The sequence below is a fragment of the Suncus etruscus genome, chromosome 7 (assembly GCF_024139225.1).
Source record: "Suncus etruscus isolate mSunEtr1 chromosome 7, mSunEtr1.pri.cur, whole genome shotgun sequence".
NCBI lineage: Eukaryota > Metazoa > Chordata > Mammalia > Eulipotyphla > Soricidae > Suncus > Suncus etruscus.
In genome coordinates, this window is record NC_064854.1 from 79,672,673 (window position 1) to 79,696,637 (window position 23,965).

General features: G+C 35.9%; 1 protein-coding gene across 3 annotated transcripts in view; it reads left to right on the forward strand.

The window, feature by feature from the left end:
• Nucleotides 1–23,965, forward strand: part of DST (dystonin) — a 541,070-nt gene that overhangs the window by 270,676 nt on the left and 246,429 nt on the right. For 2 of the 3 annotated variants that reach the window (XM_049776729.1, XM_049776730.1), the window contains exons 6-9: nucleotides 4,621–4,710; nucleotides 5,242–5,340; nucleotides 7,151–7,228; nucleotides 9,676–9,768. In XM_049776729.1, coding sequence (XP_049632686.1) covers nucleotides 4,621–4,710; nucleotides 5,242–5,340; nucleotides 7,151–7,228; nucleotides 9,676–9,768 — 360 coding nt within the window. The remainder of the gene's footprint in view (nucleotides 1–4,620; nucleotides 4,711–5,241; nucleotides 5,341–7,150; nucleotides 7,229–9,675; nucleotides 9,769–23,965) is intronic. The other variant, XM_049776727.1, reaches the window with a different exon arrangement.

Below are 23,965 nucleotides of genomic sequence, written 5' to 3' on the forward strand. Positions count from 1 at the left end.
TGAGTCAGGACCATTGACAAAATGGTGATTCTGGATGATGGATGTTGTAGCTGTGGCTTCAACAGGGCTCAACACCCTCTCTTTTATGATTGTCAGCTTTCTGTTGAGTGTCCAGTTTACTCATGGCTCTTCATGGCTTGATTTACATCCCTTTCGAGAAAAAAGAGTGAATCTATGTAGCTGGCCTGGTTCTAACATCTGCTGCCTTGTTTTAAAGGAAGCCCTTAGCCATAATAAGTTGAACTTAATGACTTAGAATGATACTAAATGGGGCTTGAGAAATAGTACAGCAGTGAGAGTACTGTCTTTGCATACCACTAACCTGGATTTAGTAACCAGCACCCTATATGGGCTCTTGAGCTCTACCTTGAGCATAGTGCCAGGAGTCAGCCCTAAGTACTCCAGTATGTGGCCCATGCTCCTCCCTCAGCAAAAGAATGGTACTAAGTAATATTTTAGTATCAGCAGTTTTCTGATATGTCAGTGGAAAGTTAAATATTCATATGTATTTTATTGTATTGCTTTTCTGTACACATGTGTTTATATAGACACATACATTATAATGTTTCTGAAAAGATCCATAAAATTGTTTTATCTCTGAACATTCTTGAGATAATCACTTAATGGTATTCTAATGTAGATATCCTAGTAGAATAAATAGTCTTTGCATTTTATTGAATTTTATAATTACATTTAAAATAATGGTTATCTAAAGTAATATTCTGGAGGCTGCCATTTTAGAGAAATAAAGTTTTCTTTGGGGGTGGTTGGGCAACACTCAGTGGACTCTGTACTTGGACATTTCTTATGGAACTGTGTAGGGGCAAAGGATGGATCATTGCTTATAAGGGATTGAACCAGTACTTTCTGCACACAAAGTAAGTACCTTAATCTCTGTACTGTCTTGGTGGCCTAAATACAGTGTTTGTACATTTCATTTTATTATTGTATACTTACTGTGACACAAAGGATTCGTCTATTCTTGGGATTGAAGAAATCAGAATAAAATATCTGTAAAGAATGGAAAAATTATTATTGAAAAATAATGACTCATTTATTTTGGCCATTGTTTCATTTTGTAGGCACTATTGACACTGACAATTACTCTTTGCTATTGAGCCTAATACTTTTTTTTGTTAATAATGCATCAATGGCTATTTGAATGTTAGAAAGTCTATGATTAGCCAGAGTCTCTAAGTGTAGCATATAAAAAAGCTGGTCAGTTTTATATATTGCTGCTGCTTCTTCCTCCTCTTTTTCTTCCCGCTTCCTTCTTCTTTCCCTTGTTGATATTATTGTTATTGTTTCTGTAACTAGTGACCACATATACCTGTTTGTGTTGCTCACAGGGGTAGCACATATTTTGTGGTTGTTGTTGTTTTGGGGCCACACTTGGCAGTGCTCTGGGGTAACTCTTGATTTAGCACTCAGGAATCATTCTTGGTGGTTTGGGGAATCAGATGGGATGCTGGGGAAGGGATTGAACCAAGGTCATTTGTGTGCCATGCAAGTGCCTTACCTGCTGTACTATAGCTTCTGCCCTGAACTAGCACGTGCGTTTTTTTTTTTTTTTAGGTACTTGTTCTTATTCTCTCTGAAGGTCAAAATCATTCTATTGTGAAACCCATAAATATTCTGCTGGTAGTGATCACGGAAGTTGCACTCGTGCCTGAGATGCTGTAGTGCTCACTTTAGTTGTATACTTTAGGCTGTGGTGCACTAGGCTGGATATAACTGACCCTAGTAATGAATTCTCTCTTGGCAAGCACTTTTGCTAGTCAAGTATTTCTTCATGCTCATAGTAAGATATACTAAAAAATAGATATATAATCAACTCAGGTAATAAGCATTTAAACTACTTTTTTGAAATGAAAGACTTAGGGAATGAAAGACCCATCAAAGGCTTGCTTTCAGTGTACTTACCTTCTGGTTACCATTTGACTTTTCTTATTGTTTATATATACACACATATATCTGTATACACATACATGTATGCATATACACATATACATACATACATACATATATATGTATATATATGCCATCCAAGTGCCTTATCTGCTGTACTATAGATTCTGCCCTGGGGTAGCACGTTTTATTTGAGGTACTTGTTCTCATGCTCTGGAGGTCAAACTCATTCTGTGTGGAACACACAAATATTCTGCTGGTAGTGCTCACTGGAAGTTGCACTTGTTCCTGAGATGCTAAAGTACTCACCAAAATATACATATTTTGGTTTTGGGGCCACACCTGGTAGTGCTCAGGAGTAACTCCTGGCTCTGCACTCAAATTGACTCCAGGAAGGCTGCGGAAAACTATATAGGATCCTAGGGATCAAACCTGTGTTGGCCTCAAGCCAGGTAAATACCTTTCTGCTCTGTTATTGGCCCTATGTCAGATAATTTTTTTTTTTTTTTGGTTTTTGGGCCACACCCAGTAACGCTCAGGGGTTACTCCTGGCTATGTGCTCAGAAGTTGCTCCTGGCTTGGGGGACCATATGGGACATATGGTCTGTCCAAGGCTAGCGCAGGCAAGGCAGGCACCTTACCTTTAGCGCCACCGCCCGGCCCCTAATTTTTGTTTTTTAGATTGAAAATATTTTTTTATTAAACACTGTGATTTACAGAGTTGTTCATAATAAAGTTATTTCAGTCATACAGTGTTCCAATACCAATCACACCACCGGTAGAAATAAGGCACAGTGATTTAAACCAGAGGTGAGTTTCAGTGGGGTGGTAGAGCAGTAAGCAGAAGGTTAGGAAGGAGCATGGTGTGGGTCCTTAATGTGATGCAAAACAATTGTGCATTATTTTCGATCTTTTGATTACTTTGTATTGTATATTTACTTGATGTTTTGAAAGTAGATTAAAGAAGTTTAACCCATGCATATAAAAAGTAGATCTTCTATAGGCTGAGAAGCTTGAGCCATGTGTGATGTTGGGATTTTTTTTTTTTTTTTGATGTTGGGATTTTTAGACTCTGCTGCTGTTTAGACCACTTGTTTGGCTTCTTTCTTGATAGCTAAGTAAAATAATGCACCCCTGAATGACTCACAGGCGATAAAATGAAAATGTGCCAATCAACTATGGAATACTCTAACATTTTTCTAACACAAACATTAACAAAGACCAAATATTTAAAGGAGTTGAACAAAGACCAATTGAGCAAAGTTCCTAAGAAATATCAGTAGTTTTGGATCTAAGATGAGAACTTTTAAATAGACCTTAAATTCAATAACTTACTGTCACTTCATTGCAGATGTTTTTCATAGCCTCCAGTGTGGATCCCTGAGAACACAAATGCTACTGAACACTGTATATTCTATTTTCTCATACACATTTACACCCATGACAAAGTTTACTTACATGTTAGGCATAGCAGCAGTCAACAAAAATAATAAAAAAGAACAATTAGCACAAGAGACTTTAATGCAAGTTTGTGAGTGGGAATGGTCTATTGTCTCTCTTCCCAAATACCTTTTGATATGAAATCTTAACAGATCACAGTTGACCAGGCTTTTGCTTTTTGCAGATAACTGAGGGGCATGCTACATAGGTTAAGTGATAAGTCTCTCTGAGAATGTAGATGTGATGGAAACTGTGGTTTTTAAGATTTATATTTTGCAGAGGGAAGTCTGGGTATAGGTTGTCTTAGGTGAAATATGTGAATATTTTTGACGATCAGTTTGAAACAGTTTATACTCTTTCAGGAAGCTTCAGAAATAGTGCATTGTGTCATGTACTTCATCTAAATTTTATCCATGAATTTCTAAAGTTTTTCCTCTTGCATCTTGAGTCATTTGTCCCAGAAAGTAAGAAAACCACCTGGGAGATAAAAAAAAATCTTACCCTCCTAGCTTAGTGGGTAGGGTGTTTACCTTGCACATGGTTGACCTGGGTTTGATCCCCTGGGTTCCATATGTGCCCTGTGCCTGTCAGGTGTAATTTCTGAGTACAGAATCAGAAGTAACTTATGAGTATCATCAGATGTGGCCCACAAACAAAAAATACAAATTGTTACGCTTCTGCTTAGACTCTAAGCAAGGAATAAAAATGAAATCAAGAAAGTGTATGCATTTAAAGAACTGTAATCTAAGTGGTAGTACAATTTATATTCATCCTATTATTTTAACAATACAATAATTCCACTTGTTTTCCCAAATTGTTAATCTAAAATTATTTTTAATTTACTTTTTTATTAGTGAGAAAATATTTTTTTTAAATTGCACTAAAGAGAGCACTCTGAATTGTATTCTGTTTGTCCTCTTTCTAGTTTGAGTGTTAAAGATGACCGTTGGATAGAATAATCTCAGTCGTTTGTAAGATAAATAAAGATAGTATGGTAATATATCCAGAGTCAATAGAGATGAGGATCAGGAGGACCAGTCCATGGTAGGAAGTTTTCCACAAAGAGTGGTGAATGCAGTTAGGGTAGTAAAAAATGGTCAGTCTACTTTGATAATGATAGTTGGAACTGATCATTTTGGACAAGAACTACTAGGTGCTGAAATAATGCAAACTACAGGGTAGGAAGGGAGGAACGATTGAGGGATGGGGGGAGGATTTAAAAAGTGGGGGTAACCTAGGACTAAAAGTTTTAAATTGTTCTTCCCTTCATAGGTTCGAAAACATGTGAATGATCTTTACGAAGACTTAAGAGATGGACATAACTTGATCTCTCTTTTAGAGGTTCTTTCAGGAGACACCTTGGTAAGTTTTGAACTTCTTGATTTATTTGAAAAAATACACAATATTTTTTCAAAATGAACATAGTGTGTTTGAGCACAGGCAGTTTAGACTTTTTGTAGTATTTGTTTATTTGAGTCACGTAGTTTTGCCTGAGAGAGGGTTCTGGTTCCTAACCATTTTTAGACTTCAAGTGATGATATTTGGGAGATTGAAGGTATTTTCACTACCTTGCTTATATAATCAGTTCTATAATTAAAAACAGTCATTGTGCTTTTGCTTCCTTTTTACCTTTGGCTTTGCTTAGCAGAAATTGGATGCATAACATAACCACATATTAAAGTTCTCACAAGTAGCAAGGATATAAACATCGCTTTCTTAAAAAAAAAAAAAAAGCTCTAACCCATCCACAGGGATCATTGCTTTTTTTGGTGAACATTACTTCCCTTCTCGGTTACCTGTTCTCCTACATTATGTTCTGTTCATGCTATTCTTTTCATTTTTGGTCTGTCTTGTGTCTTTGCTGTCCTATCTTCTGTCTGTTATATTCATTAGCCAAGGGAGCGAGATATTTTGAAGACTTTACGATTGGTGAGTGCAACAGACGCATGCGAATATGAACAGCATGAGGATGTGGAGGATGAGGATAAGGGGGTAGGTGTCGGCCCCCATAACTCGACTAACCTGACATTACGGTGTGGTGAGAGCTAATGTAATAGAGAAGTAACCCATGGGTTCAGGATCCTTTTTAGAAAACTACAGAAAGGACCAAAACCCAAAGTGTTTTGATAGGTAGATGTGTGTGCTTCCAAAACATTGGATAAAGGCAATATTTTCTCTCTTAATTTATTTGTACATTGTAGTGTACTTTATTGTAAGCAAGGATCTGAACTCAAATTATGTGATGGTAACTTAGCAGATAAGTTACATACATATTATATAAATACAAAAACTCAGCTAATTTTTATGTACATTTATTTATTTCACTGTTGAATTTTTAAATTTAAACATGGCAGTTACTTACATTTTCATTTGAGGGAAGCTTTGTAAACTATATTTAGTAGTTAAATTTATGCCTTCAAGTCATACTTATTATCAAAAAAAATTTTTTTTTTTTGGTTTTTGGGTCACACCCAGTGATGCTCAGGGGTTACTCCAGCTCTGCGCTCAGAAATTGCTCCTGGCAGGCTCAGGGGGGACCATATGGGATGCCGGTATTTGAACCACTGACCTTCTGCATGCAAGGCAAATGCCTTACCTCCATGCTATTTCCCCGGCCCCTATCAAAAATATTTGATGATTATTCTTATACATGTCTTGTTTTAATCAGAATGGTGGCAAATTTTAAAATCTTGAGTGATACAGAACTCCAGGAGCTGTTTAATCACCATGACACTTAGTTGCCATAACCCTTGGAGACAGATAAAACACTTTTGTCCTCTGCATCCATGAGAGCCCTCTGATTTCATCACACTTTCTTTTTTTTGATTCTGTGGGTAAATTTATTAGCATTGTTTTTACCTATTAGATAGAGCTTATTTTACCCTTTTTTAATTGCTGTCTCTTACTTTGCTGTTTTTGGCTTCAGAAACTTCTTCAGATTTAAGAAACTGAGCAATCCATTTGTCTTTTATTTTTCCCTATAGAAGATTTTATGTGTTAAATTTTAGCTCCATAATTTGTATTTTCATTAAGCATCCTTGCAGCTCTGTTTAGTTATGTTTTCCCTCTGCTAATTTATAATCTTTTTTTTAGGGGAAACAGCATCAAGGAAAAGAATCATGGTTTCTTAGTTTTCCTGGAGTTATAAATAACTAGATCCCTACCCTTAAGAGAATCATACTATCATAAAGTTCACCTGATTTTGTGAAAAAGCACAATTAAATAAAGAGGAAATATATTGTATGATTTTTATTGTTTTCCTCTTCCTTTACCACAGCTCATTACAACTCCACTATCTTTCTCCTTCTTGGTGGTGCTAATACTAACTGCATGCTACTTTCATTATTTTCATTAACATGTAACACGTTTATATCTCCCGTTGTTGATAGTTGTAATTTGTTAAAAAGGCAAAATTGGGGGGGGGGATGATATTTAATTCCCTATTATGCATCCATAGCTAAATGAACTATAAGTTAGAATAGTGTAGTAAACGCAGAAAGATTATGCTTTATGTTTTTTTTTAGTTTTACTTTTGTTTAAATAAAATTGTAATAAAGTATATATTTAGATAAAAATTTGGAAAAATCCCTAGTAGTTTTGGTTTAATCCTAGATAATACAAAGAACTTTAAAATAACTTGAAAATATTCAATAGGTTTACCTAACACAGTAAATGCTTTTTGGACTTATTAGTATAAAATGAAAGTATAAATATTTAATATATTTAGAATAAATATATTTATTATAGTCAGTGGTATCAGAAACTATATGTGTTTTATAGTGTGCATTTTTTTTATTCTTAGCCCAGAGAGAAAGGGCGGATGCGCTTTCACAGACTACAGAATGTACAAATTGCACTTGACTATTTGAAAAGACATCAGGTAAGATGTTTTTCTAAGTATAACAGTTATCTAAACATGTGTGACTGAGTAAATATATAGAAAAATATATCAGAAAATTAAAACATTGAATTTGTAAGTTAAAGTAATCAAACTTGTGCTTTTTTGATACACATTTTAAACTTTTTGTTCCAAAGAAAAGGAAGTGTAGGTGTAGGTCCAGAGTTTGCCTTTCCATATGAGTAAGAGCTACTGATTTATTTTGTTAGAGCTAGAATACCTTTGCCTAGGATGTTAGTGCCATTTTATTTATTGATTTATTTGATTTCTTGGACTTACTCTTGTCTCTGTGCCCAGGGATGTCTCTGACAGAGCTTAGGATATATATTGTGTATATTGTGGTGAGGACTGAACCCAGGTTGGCCACATGCAAGACCAGAGTCATATTTGCTATGACTTTGCCATTGTGGTAGTCACAGAACATTTATATTATTTTATTTTATTATTTTATTTTATTTTATTTTATTTTAATTATTTTATGTTATGATCCTCAGGAGACCATAGATAGTGTTAGGGATTGAACCGTGGTGGGCTATAGTAAAGCACATTCCCTGATTGCTACTATTTTCTGGCCCAGGAGCAGCAGAATATTAAGAATGTGTATGAACAGGGCTGGAGTAATAGTACTGCACTTGTCTTGCTAACCTGGCCCAATGTGATTGACCTAGGTTCGAGTCTACCATCACGAGTGGGTCCCTGAACCCTGCCAGGAGTGATCTTTGAGTATTGAGAAGTGTGGTCCCCAAACCAAAAAATTAAAAAGTATATGAATCATTCTTAGATATTAGGAGTGTGGCAGCAGTACTTTATTTTTGATACTTAGTTTGTAAAATGATGCCATTTAAAAACAATATGGGCTGGGGCCAGAGAGATAGCATGGAGGTAAGGCATTTGCCTTTCATGCAGAAGGTCATCGGTTTGAATCCCGGCATCCCATATGGTCCCCCGAGCCTGCTAGATCCCTGGCGTGCATGCCTTTTCTGGCTTCCACCACCGTTTTATTTTTTGATGCTCAGGAGATCATATAGAGTGTTAGGGATCAAACCTGAGTGAGCCTGAGTGGTACCACAGTGGATAGCCTTTGTCATTAGTTCCCAGGAATTACCAGGAATGACCTCCTGAACTCTACTCTGTTTAATCTTTATTGGAGTCAAGGCAAAATTTATTTCTACAGGGAAATAATACTGTGGAATTTTTAGATGTTTAAAATAAAATATTTAGCAGTCTCCAACTTTCTTGAGATTTCAAAAGAAATCATGAGAAAGATTAAACACCATACATCCTGGGTTTTAAAACTAAGTATTATTAACTATTTAGTTAGTAGTAAAAATGAGAAAAAGAAGTTGAGGAACATTGGAGGTTTATAAATATAAATAGAAAACAATGAGGAATAGAGGTGTCAACAATTTTACTTTTTAATGTGGAAGGAAAATTGAAAGAAGGGACAGAGGGACAGAAGGAAACACTGTCATTGCTATTTGTTCATTGATTTATTGTGAACATTTAAATATTTTTAATTATTAAGCTAGAGTTAATGGTTTTTAACTATGTTAAGTATTTGCTGTATAATAATTCTAATGGAAGTTATTTGAAAGATCAAGGAATAGCTAATTATGTCTTCCTGTATGAAATTATATTGAAATAATACTGATGCTGTTTTATTCAAGGAATGAAATGTTAAATATAATTTAATTTTTGAGGTTTTAATTGGGATTTTATTTAGTGTAATTGGTATTTCACTCTTCAAGAAGTATCAGATCATTACATTGATTTGCCTCAATGAATAGTTTCCCAGTGATAAGCTTTAAGTCTGGTTAAGTGTGTATCGCTTAAAATATTTGAAAGAGTTTTTTTTCTTTTCTCTTTTAGGTCATACTAGCTGTGCTCAGGGTTTATGCCTGGTTTTGCACTGAGGGGGCTTAGGGAACCATATTTGCACCTGACGATATAACTCTAATTGACTGTGTGCAAGGCAAAAGCCCTACTTGATATTATTTTAGTTCCACTTTCTTAATTTTCAAGTAAATAGTTTATTTTTAAAAAGTAATATAATTTTTTATAATTAACAAAAACTTAAAAAAATCTGTTGTATTGGGGCTAGAGTGAGAGCACAGAGGTAGTGTGTTTGCCTTGCATGCGGCCAACACAGGACAAATGCAGTTTGATTCCCAGCATCCCATATGATTCCCCATGCCTGCCAGGAGCTATTTCTGAAAGCATAGCCAGGAGTAACCCCTGAGCACTGCCTGGTGTGACCCAAAACCAAAACCAAAACAAAACAAAAATTGTTGTATTTAAGCCCTCTCACTTAGATTATAATTTTTCTTATTATTCTGGCCCTTCTTACATTTTCTAGATTACTTTTACATAGATAAAGAAAATTCATATTTGAAAGTCATTTGTTTATTTTTTCTTCATATATAAAACAGGTGAAATTGGTGAACATCAGAAATGATGATATAACAGATGGAAATCCAAAATTGACTCTGGGATTAATATGGACAATAATTTTGCACTTCCAGGTAAGACTGCATCTTCATAATTTCCATTTTGTTTATCCTCCCCATTGCTAGTTTTCAAATAAATTGTATGAAGTATAATTTATGTGTTTGTGTTCTGTGGCAAAAAATATATTTTTTCCTTATATTCTTTTTTTATTATAATAATAATTTTTATTTTGACCAAAGTGGATTACAAATCTTTCACAGTAATATTTTAGGTACATATTGACATTGAATTAGGTCCCACCACCAAAGTTGTCCTCCCTCCACCCTTGTTTCCAGCTTTCACCCCATATCCCTCTCCCTTACCCACCCCCCCCAAGCTGCTAGTATAAGTGGTCCCCTCTGTGTCTAGCTTGTTGTAGATTGGGTGTCTATCTGTTGACATTGGCTTTGGATTTGGTGTTTAAGTCTGATCGTTTTTATTACTATTTAGTGATCATACAACTGTTTGTTCTTGGTACCCTCCATTATTTCCCCCTCAATTTGTGAGGCAGAACAACATGGTTTAAGTTATGTGGTTCTGTTTGAAGAAAAGAAAAAAATAACATGGGATAAAAATCAAACAAGCAAAAAAAATGGGAGAGTCCTTCTAGAGGCTATAAATATCAATTGAGAGAAGAAAGGGAAAAGGAATAGAAATACAACAATACAACAATACAAAAAAGAAAAAATCAAACAAAAAATCTAAAAAGCACCACAGCAATAAAGACAACCACTACTCAATAACCACAGTTCTGAGATAAAAACAAAACAAAACAAAAAATGAAAAACAACAATAATAACAAAAGAAAAATATATTATGTGCTGCTTCTTTTTTTTTTTTTTGCATAGGCACATTAAATATATTCTTAGTAGTGTGTTGAATTGTTTATTTTAAATAACATGTTACATCTGAACCTGGACTCTGCTTAGTTCCTGTTGTTGATAAATGTAGATGTGCATATGTGTATGCTTTATAATTTTGGCTTTTTAAATTTTTTTTAATCATAGTGGCTTACATATCATTCACAGCAATATTTTTGGTACATATTAACATTGAATCAGGGGAATTCCCACCACCAAACTGTCCTCCCTCCACCGTCCTGCCTCCCATAGCCTCCACCCTCACCCCCCCGGGCTGCTAGAATGGGTGGTCCCCTCTGTGCCTACCTCACTACTTAGTGATCTTTCAACTGTTTGGTCATGGTACCTCCATTATATCCCCCTCTAATTGGGAGGCGGGACTAGATAGTTAAGGTTATGTGGTTTTGTTTGAAGAAGAGAAAAGTAAAAATCAAATATGCCGAAAATGGGCGAAGTCTAGAGGCTCTCATCCTCGGTTCGATAGACGAAGGGGAAAAAGAAGGTGGAACACCACATCAGTATAAAAAGAAGTACTGAATAAAATAATCCAGTGAGCACTACAGCAATAAAGATAGACACCACATACTTGAATTTTGGCTTTTTTTAGTTGGTTTTAATATAAATGTTTTTAATGCAGTGCTTTTAATCTTAGAATCCGAATATACATATTTTTATATTGAATTTAGATGTGTATTTTTTGTTCACTGGACAGTATTACTTGATTTAGAAATATAAAATATTTTGGTCTAATTCTTATTTAAAATGGTTTTCATTAATCATTTTGATTTCTACAAGCTGTCTTCTATTAATAGACACAAGATGGCAGTATGACTAACATAAAGCGATATCCTGGATTAGAAGTATTGAAGTATTTGGGGGTGTGTGTATGTGTGTAGAGATATGTTTTCTTTTCTCAGTGTATTAACTAAGAATCGTTTAACAAATCTATGTTAATTGAGGAAAAAATTTGGATGTTGGTAGTATGATTCACTTGGGAAAGTCATTTTTATTTGATTTCAGGTGGGTCCTACTTTGTCACTGTTTTGTGTGCTAAGACAGTGTTGTGTGTTCCACATAGACTGACACGACATATGCCTGTTTGGCTGACGTGCAGTTTGGAGAAGGAAGCGCAGGTTGCCTATTCAAAAAAAAAAATAGCAGGAATTTTTTGGTTTGTTTTTGCTTTTGGGCTACAGATGACTCTGATCAGAGCTTACTCTTGGCTCTGCACTCAGAAGGTTGTGGGGACAGTATGAGGTGCCCAGAATTGAACTGGGGTTGGCTACTTCAAAGTAAGTGGCGCACCTGTTGCACTATCTCTCCAGCCACAGAAATTGGAGTTTTGAATTAAATCTTGAGAAGACAGGTTTTCTTAGGTTTGTTTTTTGTTTTTTGTTGTTGTTGTTTTGGGCCACATTCAGTTGCACACAGGGTTATTCCTGGCTCTGTGCTCAGAAATAGATCCTGGCAGGCTCGGGGGACCATTTGAGATGCTGGGGATCAAACCCGGGTTTGTCCTGGGTTGGTCACATGCAAGGCATGCCTTACCCACTGTGCTATCGCTCTGGCCTGGAGAAGCCTTATTTTTAATCGTTGGCTCTGATTAAGGTTTATATGAAATAATTTCCTGGAGTTTAATTTTGGAATAGGATAAAGTTGTTGAATATGGAGAATTATAAGTAGAGCCTAGATAGTTATTACAATCTGAATAGGCAGTTGAGCCAAAATTGGAGCAGTAGGAAACTGAGGGGGATCATGTAGGCCCAGGTACCAGAAGACTTGGGTGTGAGTCAGCCAGACTTCAGGAAAGGTAATAACGGTGAATGAATGTCTACATAGTCTTGGCTACTGCTGTCAGGGAAGTAAAATAAAAATAACAGAAGCCAACCTCAAAGGCCAAAGCATTTTAATTATTGGAGGCCCTCATCCTTAAACAATTTAGTATGCTGAGTAGCATTTTTTCAACACAAGAATTTGACCATGGAACTGGGCCTTTACCAGAATTAGGTAAGCCTAAGTAGAACTGGTCCAAAAAACTTATTTCACATAGAGTTCTTCAGCAGTTTTTCAGCACTGATAGAACCAGAAACTAATCACATCTTTACTGACAGAACTGATGAGGCAGTCATGTCTCGGTTCTGAATGTCAGTCTTAAGATCACTGTATAGAGCCATGAGTAACCTTTGAGCACCACTAGGTGTGCCCCTCTAAAAATGTTCAGTATAAATGTAACATTAATTCATTATTGAAAAAGTAGAAAATTTCTTAGCAAAAAGAAACTGTGGTATATATACACAATGGAATAATATGCAGCTGTCAGGAGAGATAAAGTCATGAAATATTCCTATACATGGATGTACATGGAAATTGTTATACTGAATGAAATAAGCCAGAGGGAGAGAGACATACAGAATAATATCACTGATCTATGTATTTTAAGAAAAATAAAAGACATTATTGTTATAATGCCCAGAGATGAGGGCCAGAAGGACCGGCTCATGATATGAATGAAGCTCACCACAGAGTGGTGAGTACAGTTAGAAAAATAACTACACTAACAATTACCATGACCATGTTAATGCGTGAGAGAAGTAGAATGCCTGTCTCAAATACAGGCAGGGGGTGGGGGAGGAGGGAGATGGGGGACATTGGTGTTGGAAATGTTGCACTGATGAAGGGGGTTGGTGTTATTTGTATGACTGAAACCCAACTACAATCATATTTGTAATCATGGTGTTTAAATAAAGACATAAAAAAAAGAAAAGAAAACTTCTTAGCAAGCTAGAAATAAACAAGTCTTAATCTCATGGAGAGACACCATGAGAGAGAACCATGAGTGAGTTCTATACTTGATGACAAAGTACTGACAAGGTTTGTTCTTTAAAGTAACTCTTTTAATGTTTCATTAATGATTGCAAATATATAAAGTAAATTATTTCATGTCTGCCAGCCAGCAGTCTTGGAGATGGATGAGAATTGGTGACAATGGTGGAGGAAATTTTACACTAATGGTGAGAGGGTATTAGAATATGGAATGACAAAAACGAAGATATTGTGAGCAACTATATAAACCACTGTAATAAAGTAATTAAAATATTTTTTTAAAAAAAGATTACTGTATAGGAAAACACCGAAGCTTTGAAAAGGAACAGAGCTAAGTTTCAGCATTGACTCATATTTATGACTGTATGGCCTTGAGTAAGTCTCTTTAATTACCTGGTATCTGAAAAATAATATTCCCAGAAACTGAAACTTCAGTCTTGTGTAAAGTAGATTGAAATGAGCCCAAGTTGTTAGAAAGATAAGCCAAGCAGCTGAGGTAATGATATGACAATGGAGTGATAAAGGTTAGAACAGAGATGGAACAAAAACTTGAGTTTTCATTTAGAAGAAGGGAATAATAATTGGTGCAAGAAAGCCTTGAGGATGAAGGAGAGTAATCAAATATGACTACATTTTTTTGTTGTTGCTATTTGGGCCACACCCAAAGTGCTCTATGCCCATTTTGACTTCTGGGCAATTCTGGACCAGGTATTGAGATGGAGTCTGGACCTCCTACATGCTTGAGTCTGTTGAACTATCTTTCTAGCTCTGCAGTAAGTAATTTGTTTATAGAGATATCATTGCGAGTAATTATTCACATGTTTTGGGAGTGCAGTGTTATCACATAACACCTACCACAAAAGTTCCAATATATTCCTTCACTACAGTCCTTTGGATGCTATAAGACCACTGGTATCTCAGTTCTATGGTCAGTCTAACGATTTGTTCTGATTCAATATTGACAGTGACTAAATATTTTTAGTACAGAAGATAGTAGCAAAATTAATACAATAACAAAATGTACTCTGAAATGACAGACAGCTAAGTATGGTGGGGGTGATGGTAACGGAAAAACAAATGATTTTCTGGGTTTATTCAGTGACCTGCTGAGCCACCGTGTGCATCTGTTAACTGATCTGCTAGAGAGATCTGAGCAGAGCTCAGGAGTCAAGAGCACTGAAAATAAACTTGGCATACAAGTGTCAGCAAATCTCTCAGAAAGAGAGCATCTTTGGAATACTTAGGAGCATAAATGGAGGGGAGTTGAGGACAAAGGCCAGAAATTTAGCAAAGGTCCCTGATTAAGTATTCAGGAGGAACATCTGAGTAGGAACATCTGAGGAGTCAGAGAAGAAACAGGTTTTTAAATTTTTTATTGTTTTATATACTTACTATGAAATTACAAAGTTATTCATGATTGGGTTTCATGCATCCAGTTTTTTAATACATATTCCCCCTTTCTCTCCAGTTTGCCTCCCACTAGTCTGCTTCTACAAGAGGTATTTTTTAACGTAAATTTTTGCACTGTGTTTATTGGTACTTATCAACAGATATGGTTGATACATTACACTTTCTGTATTATTTTCTTCTCCTGGGTGAATGTTCTCCTCCACTGTAAGCCTTCCCAATCTCTTTAAGGGGCTTGTTTCCTATTAAATACCAGTTCTCAAGTTCTTTCTTTCCATTGTCTTTGGGTATTTGTTATTCTACTATAATGTTTCTTTATATTCTGCATCTGAGAGACAGCATTCTGTGTCAGTCTCTCTCACTCTGATTTACTCAGAAGGGACATTTGGAGAGATTGAAGAAAATGTGACATTGATGAAACTAAGGGAGAATTTTAAATAGAAAGGAATGATGAATGGTTTGAAATGCCCCTGGTGAAATTAATACTAAGTAAAGGTAGTTAGATTTGTTTAGAAAGATATTGGAGACCTTGGAAAAGACATTGTCAAGCTATTAGGAACAAAATCGGCAATAACAGATAAGTGAATACTTAGCTAAGAAGAAGTAGCAGTATATTCAGACCTTAAATTTTAAGAAGTTAAAAGCAAAAAGCCATTCAGGGAAGTTATATTTATAGAAGATCCTCTGGTTTCATGTATCTTTAATAGAAGAGAGATTTAGTTCCAGAAGGACCCAAACAAATTTTGCTTCTAATCTCCTTTGACTTATATTAGGAAATTCAGTGTATTTTAGGATCTGAGCATTATGCATTATTTACTATTATGTTATCATTATTTAAAAGTCATTTCAAAAGCTTTCATTAGTATTTTGGTAAAATGAATTGTTCCTTTTTATTTACTTGAAATTGCTTTTCTTAGTGCTCTAATGTCTTAAAAATAGAATTTTGCTGGTTGTGCCAAGATAACAGGCTTATTTATAGGAGTGGTAAATCAACCTCACTCAAAATGTCTGGGTTTCAATTTTTTTCTTTTTTTTTTAAATATACTTTGCAGAGAAATAAGGGAAGCAATGTCAAGAAGACCAATGATTTTTCTATTTTTTTTTTTTTTTTTTTGGTTTTTGGGCACACCCGGCGGTGCTCAGGGGTTACTCCTGGCTGTCTGCTCAGAAATAGCTCCTGGCAGGCACGGGGGACCATATGGGACACCGGGATTCGAACCAACCACCTTTGGTCCTGGATCGGCTGCTTGCAAGGCAAACGCCGCTGTGCTATCTCTCTGGGCCCCACTCTTTTTATTTTTGTAATTTTTTTCTTTACTTCCTTTTGCTGCTGTTGTGCTGATTGGAGGTCAGATTTTATGTGCTTGGTTATGCACATGTTTGCTTATGGTGCTTATAAGGATCATGTGTCTGCTTGCATACTTGGACCTGGTACTAGCTGGGTTGTAGTGCTTGGACACTTCTTAGTTGTAGGGTTATAGGGTTTCTTGAGAAGACTCTATGTTGCTTAGATACCTGAACACTAGGATCTGAACTAGCCATGTGCTTGCTAGTTACCCTATATTCTTTTGTTGCGCTAAGGGTTTTCAACAGTGAGGTACTAAGAATGGTTTTGGTACAAGGAAGCAGTACCAGGGATCACATTTGCAGCCTTTGCAAGGCAGGAAAGCTCCTGAGTTAGCTGCCAAACTCTCCTTGGCCCATTTATTGATTTTTAATATATTTGTTAGGAACATTGAATATTGAATCTTCTTTCGAGTGATTCTGTCAGAAGATAAACATTATTATCAAAGTAAATCTGTGTAATTTTTCCATGTGCAAAAAAACTATGAGGTTTGTTATATTTGTTAAGAAAATGCTTACAAAATCTAGTGTTGAGTCAATTGCAATAGAAAGGACAATCAGGTTAAAGAGGAGAGTTTGTTATGCTAGAATCAGAAAAATGTAGGAGCATAAGGGATATTTTTATTAGTCTTAGAGACAGTGAGTTTGTAGGATGACTTATAAGATGAATGCATGCTGTAGGAGACCAGAATGCTTCTGGGAGAAAGAGTATGTAATGGCCCAAAAGGGGTCAGTGAGCTGCCCAGCCTGGCAAGTCTAGGGAATAGAGTATGTGGCATCAAGTCCGCTATTAGAAATTTGTCAGTGCAAATATTCATTAAGTTTTAACTTCTCTTGAAGTATACTCCATCATCAGTGAAGGCTCTGGGGAAAAAGTGTTGGTGGGGCTGGAGAGATAGCACAGTGGTAGTAGGGCATTTGCCTTACACACGGCTGACCCAGGATGGAGGTGGTTTGATTCCCGGCATTCCATATAATCCCCTAAGCCTGCCAGGAGCAATTTCAGAACACAGAGCTAGGAGTAAACCCCGAGTGCCACTGGGTGTTATACCCCCAGCCCCCAAAAAGATAAAGGGGTTGGGAGATGACAGTGCAACTCAGAAGCAGAACAGTTGTATGTCACTGAATATTGCCATTTATAAAAATATAATAATTTATACCTTTTCATCAACTTAAAGATTACCTTGAGGAAGGCAGTTATAAAGGTTTTTATTAGTCAAATGATGTCTAATAAGTTCAGTCATACCATACATTTCCATTTGACCATATCTCTGTGATTCAGTATTAGAAATATGTACATCTTTGATAATCAGACTCTATGCTGACTTATTAGTTTTATAACACAACCTCACTAAATCCTCATAATATTTAACTAGGGTGCAATAATAAAAATCAATGCAAAGGTACGAGATAGTACAATGGGGAAGGCACTTTTTTGTTGTACATGCAGCTGACGTGGTTGCATATCCGGTAATACAGATGGTCCTCCAAACCTGCTAGGAGTGAGCTCTGAATACAGAACCAGTAGTAAGCCCTGAGCACTGCCAGATGTTACTACCCCAAACAAAACAAATGTTTATGAAAGGTAACTCAGTGTATAAGAATGCATAAGAATTTCTCTTGGCTGAGTTCTCCAAAGTCATAATTTTTCTTGTTTACATGAAAATCCTAATGAGCAGGTAATAAAAATGACTTAGAAATTTGTGTTTGAAAATATGAGTTTTTTTTAAGACATTGAAAAACACGTAGAAAAATTTAGGATATATCTCATTTTTAGGAAATGATACTTAATCACCCTTTTAAAAATGACTGCTGTTTTAATTAAATAGTAATTTTTAAACACCAAAAGAGATCAACGTTTTTTAAGAAAAATTGTTATGTTAGATACTTGGTGAATCTAAGAGGCATTTTAATACTGTTTGAAAGGTACTTTTGCTAAATTTTTCTTAAGTGATATACTGGTTCTTCCTTTATCTTTGCAATCACATGTGTTTTGTGAACAGTAGTTTCAAAGGTTAATGCAGACTTTGAGAGTGTAACTGCCTTTCAGAAAACTGAAAGTTGAAATGAGGGTCAGAATCCTCTTGTACAATAAAGCTAAACATTTGCCTTGAAAACTCATCAGTGTTCTAATTTGACAGTGAGCTGTACTGTTTGTCTAAGAGGATTGGTGGCTAGAAATAAGCCACAGTTTCTGAGACACAGAGACCCAGCTGGGCAGGAAGCCATGGCAGTTTTTGTGTGTGCCTTTCTCCTAAGCAAAATGGCCTCATGCTAAGGAGGATGGACAGGGAACCTGAGGGATCAGAAGGCAAAGTGGAGTTTTGAATGTAATGAGAAAAGATCTAACTGAATGCTGGATTTTGAAATGAATCCTTCTCGGGAACCGTGACTCCTGCAAATCAAATGGGGAATCTCTGTGGCTGTGTAAGAGCAGAGAAAGAGCGATATTTAGATCCTTTGAGCCCTGAAAAGTACTCTTCCAGAAGAAGATATTTCCAAAGAAAACCTGTCAAGAAAAGTGTTGGTGATACAGAGGTAGTAGAGCCAAACAGTGACAATGAAGGGAAGAAAAATGGTGTTCAGCTCTCTGAAGATCAGCCGAATCTTTTATCTAGGAGACTGGTACGAGTGGAATCTGTTACCCCAAACCTCAGGCTGGAAGATGGTATTCAGCAAGAGGACACAGAATTTAGAGATGACAGTGTTACACCGACGCCCCTCCTGAGGACTACATGCCCTGTGAACTTTTCTCCTGCTAGAGACAGCGACACAGGAGTCAAAGTTAGTGAACTGAATGAAAGGATTTTAGTTACAAACAACACTCCATGTTGTGTAAAAAAAGAGAAATACTTGGATGATGTCAACATAAGACAAAAAACATTCCAGAGGAAAACTGATGTTTTTTCTTGCCGAAAGGCATTCAGCTTAATTTCAGTTCATCATGATAAAGAGAGATCATTTGAAAAGAGTAGGATTTCTCAAGACCTATCTAAAAGTCATAGCAATGTTCAAGAAAAGCAACTCTCTGATAGCTCTGGCCTTCCTGCAGTGCACCATTTTCACTTTGAAGAAAAAGGGTGTCATTCTCTCTCTATTAATGTGTCCTCTGCTGCCAAGGACACAGATGAAAATGAGGTAAGTGAAATGTGGAGTTGTAAGTAAAAAATGTACATTAGTATTAGTATTCAGGTGCTCATCCCCAACTGGGTTTCTGTGGTTGTCTTTGTAAATAATTGTTCTTGTTGTTTTTCATTTGTAGCCTTAGGTTTAAACATTATTTTATATTTTAATCTGTCTACATTGTTTCATTACACTTCAATTTGTCACTCTACATTCTTATGGTTATTGAAATTCTCTTGAAAACATTACTTTAAGAGAATGCATATCTTACAAATTTCTTGACTTTTCTTAGGAAACAGACTTCACTATAGATAAAAGTTAAATCAGAAGACCGTTGTGACAATAGCTTCAAGAAAAACAACTGCAAAGTTCATACTCATTTTGCTGATCAAAGTTTAAAAAACAACATTTTGGTTATTTTTTAGATTTTACTTATAGGAAACATACTATAGTTCCAATTGTCTATGTGTGTTGGAGTGGAGAGCAGGTCTATTCTGTTTCAGGTTACTTAAGTAATTTCCCAGTTTTTGCTCTGTAATCAAATATCATTTGATTAGCATGTCATGATAATTTGATTATGGCATAGGCTGCCAGTTGATGTCTTTTTTCTTTATTGATATTAGGCAATAGATCTTTTTTTCTCCCCCTTGGATATTTTACTTGTTGTTTACTATAAATAAATGAATGTCCATTTACTTTGTTTAAGAAATATATCATACAATTTGTAATTTATGTGTAATTGATTAATAGTGATGGGTTTTGCTTTAAATTATTCCTTCTTCATCATTCAACAAAAAATTTGGCCATGAAAGGTATACATACATCCTTGCCACGGTCATCATATGATTGGGCAGAAATAATTTGCACAGTGATAGATTTTACTAGAACTGGCATTTACAGTCAACATTGACCTCAAGCAGCAGGGTTCTCCTGGAGGTGTTCCTGTTTTTGTGCAGCACCACACCTTGCTAGTATTGTCAGCTATTTTATTTACACTCTATAGGGATTACATTCTTTTTTGTTTGTTTGTTTTGTGTTTGGGCCACAACTGGTGATGCTCAGGGGTTACTCCTGGCTTTGCGCTTAGAAATCGCTACTGGCTTGGGGGACCATATGGGATGCCGGGGGATTGAACTGTGGTATGTCCCGGGTCAGCTGTGCGCAAGGCAAACCTCCTACTGCTGAGCCACCACTCCAGCCCTGTGATTACATTCCTTACACCCCCCCCAACTCCATGATTACATTCTTAAAAGAAAACATCTACTCTTTATCATTAGCTATGTAGGTCTAGCAGAAAGTCAGTTTAAAAGGAAAATGCAGGTTTTTATCTGAAAGCAACACATTGCTCTTTGGCATTATTTTGGAATGCTCAGAAACCTTTATTTATATAAAGTAATGCTAATAGTGTTGGACTCTCCCAACCCCTTAAATAATCTAGAAATCACACCTCGAAACAGTGCTTTGCTTACAGTTTTTAAATGTAAACACGATATGACTTGAACTTTGCATAGTTTTGCTTCAGGTAAGCTATGCATTTTTTTCTTTATTAGTGGAAATCCTTTAATCTGTTTACTTAGTGGTTCTTGAACCTTTTACCTCTTTTATATTCTTTTTATTTGAAAAAAATTTTGACTTTCGGAGTTTCCTGGCACCATTCAAAGACCTAAGGGTGTGAAAAAGAGCATGTACGGAGCCTGTAGTTATTCCCATGACAATATGCTTCAAGGGCAGAGAAACCTTGTGTCTCTTAGGCCAAGGGAATTCTCTTACTAATCTCCCCAATATTTACTGTGCCTATGCAAAAAAAAAAAAGTACAATTTTTTTCCTTTTCTTTTTATTTGGGCTTGTGGTTATTTTTTGGTTGTTGTCTTTATTGCTGTGGTGCTCTTTGCTTTTTTTGTTTGATTTCTTTTGTCATTGTAGGGTTTTTTTTTTTTTTGTCATTGTAGTCTTTTTGTTTGTTTGTTAGTTTCAGGTTTCTTTGTATTTTTTTTTCTTTTTGTTATGTTTTTCTTCCTTTTTTCCCTTTCTCCTCTTAAATTAATATTATAATCACTAGATGGACTCCTCCCAGTTTTTTTTCTTTTCTTTTTCTTTTCTATTTTATTTTCTTCAAACAGAACCACATAACTTGAATCATCTTGTTCTGCCTCATAAATTGGGTGGATAAAAATGGAGGGTACCAAGACTAAATGTACGAACATTGAGTTGAAATAAAAAAAAAAATGACCAGACTTAAACACCAAATCCAAAGCCAACGACAACAGAATCGATATCCAATCTACAACAAGCTAGACACAGAGGGAACCACATATACTAGTAGCCCAGGGAGGCAAATGAGGGGGATATGGTATGCATCCTGGGAAAAGGGGTGGAGTGTTGTCCTCAACACTGGTGGTCGGAATGCCCCTGATTCAATGTCACTATGTACCTGAAATATTACTGTGAACGATTTGTAATTCACTTTGATCATAATAAAAATTATTAAAAATAGTCATAGAAAACCATATATCTTCTAGATAAAATTAGATAGACTAAATTAGGTAGTCTTTATTTAATGAATCAGATATCTCACTAATCTAGTTCAAATTAAGACTTTTCATTCTAACAAATACAAAACCAGAACCTACAGTTTAGTTTTATCTCCTAGGACTTTCATCCTATTTCCTTGGAGATGTTTGACTTTGTTTATTTAATTATATTTAGTTAGATAATTACTGGTAACCAACAGAACTATTTATTTTACAATAGATTCTTTTGTCTTTCACTGGGGATTTGAATGCAGATGTAAGCTTTTAGCCTTCATGAGTATTTCAGGAATGGCTATTAACCAGCATTCTTTTAATTTGTCATTTCAAATACTTTTCTTGTCTTTTTTTTATCTGTTCTTGCTCTTAGGCAGGAGTTTGGGGCACAGTTCCTTTTGAGTTGCCCTCCAAATAGTGGGGTACAGTGCATTGGTAGACAGTTCTTTGGGCTTATCTTAAATTTGGGTTTAGGTCAAATTTCTGATTTCAATTTTCATATTCTTGAGAAATTTGTCAATCTTAGTCTAGAACCAGTTTTCGTCCTCCTTAAATACTACACTAAATTGAACTAGAGTGATATTCGAGGTTCAGTCAGACTTTCCTTGAGTGCCTACTGTAAATTTCATAGACATGTTACATTATTGTTAGGCCAAGGAAATGTTGACTTAGAAAATAAAGTGTACTAGATTTGTGTATTGTTCTTGAATCGAAAAAAATTGCCATTAGGTGTATGATCATCCTTTGATTAATCTTATTAACTTGATGGAATAAGCAAAATCATTCTTTTTTATATAGTGAAGAAATGGTAGCTTGACATCTTAAAGCAATACAGTCAGTGATATTAATTAGCATATCCATGTAACCATGTAGTGACTGATCAATCGTCAAAGTTCTGAAGCAGATTGTTTTGAATTCAGAGTAGGGATTGATGTTTGTAGTGATTCATATTTATTCATGAAAGATAGAACACATAAACAGAAGTGACAAAGACAGATCATTTGTGGGGCATCAGGTTTCGTGTCTCATCTTATTTGTATACAACTTGTGTATGCTTTCCTGTACTTTTTTCATGTCTTTGAGTTCTTTTTCAAGAGTAAAGCCTTCCCTCCCTCCCACCCCTCTCTTTCCCTCCCTCCCTCCCTCCCTCCCTCCCTTCCTTCTGTTTTTTTTTTCTTTCAGTCATTGTTTCTCTAACTCAGGGGTCTCAAACTCAATTTACCTGGGGGTCGCAGGAGGCAAAATTGGGGTGAGGCAAGGCCGCATAAGGAATTTCACACACACACACACACAAAAAAAGTAAGCGAATAATCGCGAATACTGTGATATTTGAAGGCCAGCTGAATGTTGTATGGAGGGCTGCAAACGGCCCACAGGCCGCGAATTTGAGACCCCTGTTCTAACTGATCAATCACATCTGTTTTCTGAGGAATTAAAATAAACAGCAAAATACACAAATGTTTGACTCATACTATTAATTAAGCACATTAGACCAGGTGTGTTTGTTTGGGGATAGGGTTTAGGGGATGAAAGTTGCACCACAGATCCACAGATGATTCTGTTGTCCAGGACTGAGAGGGAGTTTCTTATTCTGCTTCTATAGCTTCTTAAAGGGTGATTTCAAGTATTCTCTTCACAGTATTACCTTCTGAAATGCTTATTGGACATAGCTCATCACAAAGCCAACTTGTTTAGAATATCTTCTGGACATGGCACAACAGTGCATATGTTTTTGGCACCCCAATATGTGTTCTTAAAATACACTAAATTTGGAGAACCATTATTACCCTAACAGATTAGCACTTGCTATCTCTCATTCTCTTTTAACAAGATTTTCCTAATAAGCAGGGCAGATTTAGCTTGGAAGGCAAGAGATTTGAATGTTGGTCAAACTTGCCAAAAGCTTTCTGATTTGGACAGCCTTGTTCATTTCTCTAGATTAGTATTCTTAAATATCTTTACACCTGCAGATCAGGTGGTCTGATCAGTGGTCTGATCAGTAGTCTGCTGAGCAGTAGTTAGATCTTGCTTTTATTTTGTAGAGAAGGAAGCCTCTAGACTAGATCAAGATATTTCTGTTACAATCACAATTACTACTATTACTATTGTTGATATTAATGTTTAATCACATTATATCGGTGGTGGGAAT